Here is a 9,378-nt window from a genome sequence, read left to right on the forward strand (position 1 = left end):
GATATTATTAAAAAAACCCACCCAATGTCCCTGCTATTTAAAAAAAAAAACAAACAAAAAACCACACTTAAGGATACTAGCTGTGTTTTGCCATGTAGCTGCTAGACTGAGGTGTCTAGCCTTTGAGAGAAGGATTGTGGCTCAGCCAGAAATACTGCACTCAACTACACAACTTTTGTTTATATATAAACTTAAGGGAACAGATTTGTTGCACTAATAAAGCTTGGAGTGGGGATAAAAGCATGCTCCTACAGGTACATTAAATTGGTGGCCTGGCTCTATACTTCCTCCTCCTTCCCCTGCTCCATCTGGGGGCTGTGTGCTCCTGGAATTCTTCTGCGTTCACACTGCATGCAGCTTCCCTCATATAGATGTGTTGCTAGGCAGCATGAGTCACTCAGAAGGCATGGCACAGAGGCAGGAAGGATGGTTCATATCCTATGAAAGGAAAGTAGGGGGATTTCCCTGAAGATACCACACTAGCCCTGCTTCTCTCCACCTACCAAAAGTTGCCACTAATACCTGGCAGAACAGGATTGTTATACACACAGATGGAAAGTAAATTTTTAAAATGAAGTTATCATGGATCACTTTAAAGTAAGTCCAGTAGCCAGAGGTACTCATTTCCTAGGAATAGGTTGCAAGTGCACAAAAAGCTTAAGATGGACACCACAGAAAGATAACAGCAAATAGCATTGTAACAGTCTAATCCAATCCCCATCTCCTTTAAGGGAAACTTGGTCTAGAATTCTTAAGTGTTCATTCCACAGCCCCCTTCCCCACCTTTTTTGAACAAGGTTGCCTTCCTGGATTAGAGCTCTCCTATCAGCCCAATTACTCCAGTGCCTGTGAGCTGTGGTAGCTATGTCAGCAGGAGCTCTCTAGTTAACAGAGCTATCCACACCAATGCTTGGGTTGGTGTAACTTATGTCACTGGGGCAGGGTTTTTTTTTTTTTTTTTTTTATTATTAAAAGCATACCCCTGAGCAACATAGTTACACTGACCTAAGTGTGCGTGTGGACATAGCCTAGTCAATACAGAATTACTGTGCCCTCATTACCTTATGAGGTATTTCATCTGTTTGCCAAGAGACATGCATATCCAGTAGTGATTAAGAACAGATGGATGTTTTAGAGCACAGAATAAAAGTTTAGAGAGCAGCTCTAAAATGGATATTCTATCCCTATAGGTCCTAGTTTGGGGCCACTAACTTAAGCATTAGAGCATTGTTACCCATGCTTTGGGCCTCCAGTTCCTGGTCTTGTTTGGAGTGCTATTTTATCTATGATGTCTCATTGCCCTCTGGTGATTAACACCCTTATGAGGCCTACTTTGGGTGTACAGTCATGTTACTGTTAACTCTGCTGGTATGAAGATCCACATTGAAAGACTAATCCAGTCACTTTAACAGCAGAAGAGTTTATTTATCCTATTCAGTACAGGAAATCACAACAGCTTAACTTATAGGCACAGGTTAAACAAGCTATGTAAAGCATTTTTTACTGAACACATGAAAAATCAGGGCCTAAGAGTCCAAAGACAGTTGTCAGAACAGTTCATATTAGAGTCTGAGCTTATTTCTCTTAAACTCTTCTGATGTTGTTTGTGTATACTGGAGGTGGAAGTAGTTATGCAGAACTGTTTAAACTGGCCAAACCAGCTGGGGATTGGATTTAACAAGCACTGAAGCAATGAAAGATTGAAACTGCATTTACTGATGTGCTATTAGACTGCCTTCCTTCTTCAACTCCCTCTTCAGCATCTCAGGCAGACTTACAGAGAGCCACAGCAGAAAAGCGAACTTCTCCTCTCTCACGTTCTGTGAACTGTCTGCAGATCTTGGCAGAACCCTTAAAGAGAAGAGTTCTTATTTAGTACTCCTATAGGCTGCAGTAATACACAGCCAGTATGCAATATTCTCCAAAAAGTTAAATCAAAAACACCTGAATCTGTGTGCCATTCTTGTTAAGCCAAGGGCATTTGTTAGCTAGAGACTGTTTTGAACCTAGCCCTGTAGGACCTGCTTACTATTCTACCTAGCAGCTAGTGATACTGTTTGAGGCTTTTCAAGCCAAGTGACTGCTGTGCTAGCAGACCAACTGCAATTGGCTCAAGAAGGCATGCTGAAGAGATGCAGCTTTAGAATCCCCTGGATCCATAGACACTATGAACTCATAACTGAAGTAACTGAGCCTACCTTCAATAGCAAGTCATCTGAACTTTCTCCATGATTTACAGGGAATGGCATGCGTCCATCTATAAAGAAAACCTCATTACTTGACAGCAGTTTTTTTTAAACGTTAGTTCTATGCTGTCTGATTCTGGTGCATTTGTAGACAGCTGTTTCCTGAACCCACACCTCCTAATCATTCAGGAGCTATTATAGCAGAGCAAGACTCCTTATTGGTAAGGTCAGTAAAGTGTGGCCACAACGTGGAATTGAAGGAGGCAAATTTGTTAACCCCCTGCTTTAGGATAATACTAATTTTTTGGTGGCCTCAGAGTGTGGCCACAAACTCTTGCTGGTGGCCACACTGACAATTTTTCCTAAAATATTTAATTAACTTTAGGAAAACCAAATATGCACATACACATGTCCAAATCATTGCAATCCATATAGGGTTTTTCAGACTAATAAAAAAGGTACAGTGGTCTCTATTCTTTAGTGGACCTAAACAAAATAGAAACACATAAGGCGCTTTGCATGTTCTTGTCTTTTAGTTGTTTTTTAAATATATAAACTTGCTAGATAGTAAGTCTGCTACAAAAAGTGATAATTTGTATGTTTGTTAATATCACTTGTCACGGCAGACTTACTCAGCCCCAGGCAAGTCCTGGGACAAATTAAGCCCTGGATGGGGAGGTGGGCAGGGAGGCCATGGGGCACAGGGACGATGGTGTGGGTGGTGAGCCTGGGACCGGGTGGCTGAAGCCCGAAGCCCTGTGGCTGAAGCCCATCCCCCAACCCCCAGGAAAGTGGGGAATTCAACAGCTGCCTGCACCTCCAACATTTGTGTCTCTGGAGGGGGGCAGGGCCCAACCCCTGCTGGTGCCCCTGGGAGAGGGGCCACTGCTTCCCTCCCCCAGTCACAGCCCAGGAGCTGTGGCTGCAAGAAGAGCCTCCGGTGGCTGCATTTGAGAAATGCTGTGATCTAGAGAGCCTGAAACATTGAGAGTCTAGCTGTTTGGGAGGGAAAGCAGAAAAAGAAGACAGCTCTCAGATACTGGTTTCAGGATATTTCCAGTCAGAATGGGTTGCACAGGGATCTACTTAGTAAGCAACTTAGAGACCCATGTGTTGATTACAAACAAGCTTAATTTTCACCATGAAGTAAAGCCACAGTTAAATAGTTAACTACATCAGCCTACTCCAAATACAGATTTATATAACCCTACCCAATTCATACAGGTGTCCATCCACATTGACAAACAGAATAAAATGGAAGTTCACTTTATCCTCCTCTACCTGGAGAGAGAGAGAGAGAGAGAGAGAGAGAGACAGAATCAGTAAGATGGCGTAGCTGTATCTAATAGCAGACTAATCTATGAAGTTAATTACTTTGGGCTCCAGTTTGTTGGATAATCTGGATCTAGCTCTGCATTTGTGAAATACAAGTTTTTAATACCTAGAGTTAACAAATTCTCTTTATTTTATAGACAGGGAATAGAAAAAGGAGAGAAGCAAATCTGAAGGTCATGTAATAGCCTAGTAGCCCAAGTCAGCTATAGGACTAAGGCTCTCAGCTCCTCCCATACTTGCTCAAGGATGGCAGTTTTTGTAAACATCAAAAATCGGACAGAGGAAGTTTTCTGAAATCCTCTAAGTAACTTAGTCCAAGACCCATTTGGGCAATAAGGAGCTTCTAAAAGTTTTATTCAGACTTGTGAAAGGAGTTCTGTTACTTCCCTATTTGCCTTTTTTAATGGAAGGAATGGTATAATGCAGTGCTGTCAAGCTGAAGCAAGACCATGATCCAAAGAACCTCTCCCTTTCCCACCTATTAGCTGTATTAATAGAGAGATACAGCACTGTAGTCCCTATCATCATAAACTAAGTCTCATGTGCAAAGCTTACTTGACATTGGCCTTCTTGTGCAACAGCATTATGGACTTCCTGAATAGCCTGAAGAGAAAGTAGATACAGATTAATACACCCCAAATGTTAATTGCAATAAGACTTTCCCAATCCAGTAATTCTCATACCTTGTTATTTTCAAGATGTTTTGCTCTCTCTGCAGGAGAGAGATCAGCTGTTTCCTTGAGAAACTTCTTCAGGGCTGATCCATCATCTGTGCAAGAGTTTGCCATGGTTAGACAATGAATGTTTTCATATATAGGTTATGAGCAAGTCCAACTCAAGCTATGTTTGTGTAACATTCTATAGTATGTATATTCATATCTGTAAGCTATGTATCTAGGCTGCCCAGTACACTCAGTTTTAGAAACTCATGCTACCTTCAGTACTTACTGAAGTATTGCAACATACCTAAATTCTAAACTTGAATTAATTTTAGGTCAAGGCCATGGAATCAGAGTCACCATATGCCATCAGATACTACTGCATCTGATAAGTGACTGAGCACCATTATATTTGGAATGTTAACCCTAAACACCTGGTAGTTTTCTACTCCCTTTCCCCCTGCCCCACAAAAGGGCTTCCAGATTAATTCTGGACTGAGCAGTCAAAGTGTTTATTCCAATTCCCAGTTGGATACTACTGAATTAGGTGGTGTTTGATGTTCGACTTCATGAAGTCAAGAAAAAAAACAAAACAAAACACACAACTCTGCCTAGCTTTTAGTGTCCCAGTAGAATCCATTTCTTTAAAGGGGACAGAATTTCTCTGTGTGCTTTAACTGAGAAGTCTGGTGCATGAGCCAGTTTACAATCCAGCTCCTTGGTTGCATAACTACTCAGATAACCCCCTTCAACTTGGGGTAACTTGAAACCCCAACATGAGTAGCTCCATCAATTTGAAAGACTACTATTTTACAGTCACTTTCCTGACTAAGTTTAGGTGTGAGCAGGCGTGAATGAGTAGGTATTCTAGTTATTAGCCATGCCAGGTTTTCCTGAAATGAATAGTGGGTGCCACCCTACCTTACTGGGTATCCCTACAGTTTATCATTCTAAGACAATAGCTGAACCAAGCACCCTTTTGCTAGAGAGCCTCACAGGTGCCAGCAAAGGTATATTTCATTGCTCTAGATTTATCATGCAAGAGATACAGTAACTCTTCACTTAAAGTCATCCCAGTCAACATTGTTGTTGCTGCTGATCAATTAGGGAACATGCTCCTTTAAAATTGTGCAATGTTCCCTTCTAATGTCATTTGGCAGCTGCCTGCTTTCTCCACTGCTTGCAGGAAGAGCAGCCCATTGGAGCTGGCTGGTGGGGGCTTGGAACCAGGGTGGACCAGCAGCTCATTCTCCCCACCCCAAAACCACCAATTGGCAGTTCAGCTGTGTCCTTCCCTCCTCCCCTATGTGCTGCTCCTGCCCTCTGCCTTGGAGCTGCTCCCAGAGACTCCTGCTTATTGGAGGAGTAATGTCAGGGTGTCCCCCTCCCCCTGCACCCCACTTACCCCTTCTCCATATAAAGCAGGGAGGGGACATGGAGGGAGAGAGACAGAGCTTGGGGCAGCAGCTACTGTCTCAACTTCCAGAGCCACTTAAAAAGACAATGCACTTAAGAGTGGGTCAGCTTACTTAAAGGGGCAGTGTGCATCTCTCCCCCACACACAAGGTGTGGGTCTGTCTCGGTCTGCTATGCTGTCTCCCCTCCCTCCTGTTTGTGCTGCCTTGATGAGAGGCAGCATTAACAGTGTGTTAAGCCTTGAGGGTTCAGCCAAGTGCTAGTTCATCATTTAGCAGCAAGGCATTCCCTAGGAAATATCCCTCCCTCTTCCACCCTCTAACTTCACCACCTCAACCAAGCTTCACAATCATCATAGCTATGAACAGTATTAAATTGTTTAAAATGTAGCATTTATATCTAGAATATATAGTTTGTCTGATGAAAAAAGTTTCCCTGGAACCTGTCCCCCATTTACATTAATTCTTATGTGGAAATTGGATTAGCTTAACATTGTTTCACTTAAGTCGCATTTTTCAGGAACATAACTACAATGTTAAGCAAGAAGTAACTTCACAAGCTTGTGTTTGACACCAGTAATTTGTAAACTTTCTATATGGAGAAATCCCCAGCCACTGATATATGTAAACCCAGGCAAGTGGTACACCTCTACCTTGAGGTAACACTGTCCTCAGGAGCCAAAAAAAAAAAAAAAAAAATCTTACTGTGTTATAGGTGAAACCGCATTATATCGAACTTGCTTTGATCCATTGGAGTGCGCAGCCCCATCCCCCCCAAGCACTGTTTTACTGTGTTACATTGGTCATGTTATATTGGGTTAGAGGTGTATTCTTATGCTATTAGATCCATTTCTATTGGATTACCTCCCTTTAGATCAGATCTCCCAGCACTTCAGGTACCAAGAGTCAGACTCAATGTAGAAAACACACTATTGTCCAACCTCAGACTAGCATATTCCCCTTCTGTTACTCAAGTAGCAGTGGGTGTAGGTCACTCACTTATGGGCAGATACCATAAGCCATTGAAGTCTAAGTTTCTTGTAGTGCAATGTTAAGGGAAGAGCTCTCTAGTCATATCTGATCTTCTCAAACCTAGTCTTAGCAATACAATAAATTAAGTAGCTAGTGTAAGAGCTCTTTAGCTACAGTGGGTCTGGGGTAAGTAAGATTAGTGAGTGGCCTAATGAGGAAGTTCCCTTTTAAAGGAAAATGGCTCAATATCTATACTCACCAAATGCAAATTTATCTTGGTTATTAGCAACTGCATGTATCAGGCCAATTGTCCCACAGGAATTGCCAACCGTCTGTTTCAAAAAATACACTTTGGAACTAACTTCTTGTCCCTTCAATTCTTCAATCTGTTTTTTCCTGAAGTTTTCATGCTGCAAACAAGTACGTACATCAACAGTTTGTGATTTTCTAGACATCTTAAAATCCTTTACAGAGTCTAACAGGGAAGTCAGTTGTGGAAGATCACTTCCCCTCTGATGCTTTCTAATGTAACCAGAAAGCCATCCTTTTCGGAACAAACCCACATGATTTTACTTCTACTAGGAGGACGTTGGTCTAGCACCACATATACATTATGCAGTACATGAGCCAAGCTGTAGTATGGGACTCCACCTAATAGCCCAGAGGAAACAGTTATCAGCGATACAAAAGTTGGCATGAGAAATCAAGTTCCAAGGACTCATTACTGTCCAATCCACTCAAGAGCTTGCTAAGTTAGAGCCAGAATTTTTTGTAGCTGGCTTCCCTAATCAGCTGTATTTCATGTATTTGGAGACAATTAGTGTGGGAGAGATGTTGCTCATACAAGGAATTGTTATATTTGCCTCCTCTATTCTCATCCTCAAGATACCTTTAGCTTCAGCTGAGCCAGTTACAGGACCAGCAATATCAGAATGTCTCCCCCATGCTCCCAGTAGTTTCAGCTACTTATTTGCTATTAAATTAGCATACAGTTATAGTCTAGACCACTGACTGTCATTCTAGTAAATTTGAGGTTAACTGTGCATCCAAGATTATAGCCTCTAGTCAAGTATGACTTCATATTAGAATTACTATGAGTGAGCAGCCCCCCTTACTGCCAACTTAGACAATAGCAAAGTGCCAATACACTGATACAGTATTCTGACTTGTAAGCTTTGAGATAACTAGTACTGTTTCAGTAGATCTAAAAGCTATTCTTCCCTTGAAGAATCCCTAGACTCTGGTCTAATTAGACAGTCATGTGGTCAAGCAGATTACAGGTCTTCTGAGGAAGCCCCAGTGACAGCAAGATATCACCTCAGTCCAGTACATTCACAGTATTAATTCATTCCTCAACTCAATCTAAGTGAAATAAGTTACCCGTGTGTCATAATTTACATAGTAAACTGAAAACAAGAGTCCTGTGGCACCTTCTAGACTAAGACGTTTTGGAGCATAAGCTTTTGTGGGCAAATACTCACTCCATCAGATGCATGACACCCCCCCCCCCCCCATTCAGATCTTGTCTTGAAGAATGCATACATTAACTAATTCATTGTCTATCTAATAGACAGATGCAGGTCAGAAGTCTGGATATCAGGTCTTGGAACTGTCATTTCCTGACTGAGAATTTAGTAGGAAGTGATTTATTTGGTTCAGTTGTACCACCTGCCAGATAGCGTTGCCATGTTAGTTTTGGAGTAGGGAAAGACACACAGCATTCTCTTCTACAAGTCTGAGTAGGTCTGCCTTCTTTGTTTTGTCAAGTTAGTATCTGGGTTAGAGAAACCTCCTTCTGCAGATTTAAGGGAGCGTCAATTTAAAGAAAGAATTTCAGGTAAAGAGACCTACAGAAGAACATTACGGACTTTGCACAAAGTATCCATTAATTGCAATGCACATTTAGGTGTTGCATCGTGTTAGTTTACCACACATCACAGTAAGACACTCCTGGGGTGGGCCACCTGCCAGTGCCAAGCAGCATGTGTATCCCATAACATCACACAAGGGAAGAGAATCAGTGGAGTTTCTGTTTAGTATCACCTATATAGTAGGTTTAATCTCAGATATGACAAAGGAAAACAAAGGCCCCTGCTGATTCAGCAGGCTGTCTGCCCTGCACAGGGATAGCACTGCAGAAATGGCAGCTGCTGCCCCTCCCCATCCCAGGGACCTACCTGGGCAGTAAGAGGAAAGAGCAAGAGCAGGGCACAGGCCGGGGTGGGCACTGAGCTCAGCAAGTCTTCCTCAAACCCCAGCACATCCACAAAGCGCCAGCCAGGGGCAACGCCCAGCCGGGACAACACCTGCAGGGAGAGACATGAGGCAGGGGATACCCAGCCCGCTGGGTGCTTATCAGGGAAGGGTGGGGGTAAACAGGGGCCCCAAGCCCAGGGACCCACCCCTCACTTCCCAACACAGGCAGCCCCACCCGCTGCACAGCCATAAAGGAGCCAGCCCGGGCAGCAGGACCCGCGGCCAGACCGCCCCTCCCCGGCCCGCTTCCAGCCAGTGACACAGCACAAACCGCGGGGCCGCAGCGCCACCTGCCGCCGAGCCCAGGACCCGGCCCCGCACGTGGGGCGGACTCAGAGGCGGGCAGCGCTCGATGGGGCGCCCGGCCCCACCCCTCCGTGGCGGCCCCGCAGTGCGCGCCGCGCCCAGCCCCCCTGCGGAGGCGTGACGGGGCAGCCGCGCCCCGAGACATCACGCTCCGGCCCCAGCCCGGCGGGGATGGAGGGAGGCGAGAAGAAGCCGCTCCCGCCTGCTGCTCCGGCCCGACAGCCCCGCAGCTCCTCGGCGCCGGCCACT

The 9,378-nt window shown here is 44.2% G+C and overlaps 1 protein-coding gene across 1 annotated transcript; it reads right to left on the reverse strand.

The window, feature by feature from the left end:
* Window positions 1-1,400: 1,400 nt before the first annotated feature.
* Window positions 1,401-8,972, reverse strand: UCHL1 (ubiquitin C-terminal hydrolase L1; the record flags this gene model as incomplete). Its single annotated transcript, XM_029910647.1, has 7 exons — window positions 1,401-1,851; window positions 2,199-2,257; window positions 3,398-3,467; window positions 4,077-4,124; window positions 4,205-4,290; window positions 6,827-6,977; window positions 8,745-8,972. Coding segments are annotated over 7 exons (729 nt in total), but the record flags the coding sequence as incomplete, so codon positions are not given.
* Window positions 8,973-9,378: the final 406 nt, after the last annotated feature.

The sequence above is a fragment of the Terrapene carolina genome, unplaced genomic scaffold (assembly GCF_002925995.2).
Source record: "Terrapene carolina triunguis isolate 2854851 unplaced genomic scaffold, T_m_triunguis-2.0 Scaffold66, whole genome shotgun sequence".
In the NCBI taxonomy this organism is placed as follows: Eukaryota; Metazoa; Chordata; order Testudines; family Emydidae; genus Terrapene; species Terrapene triunguis.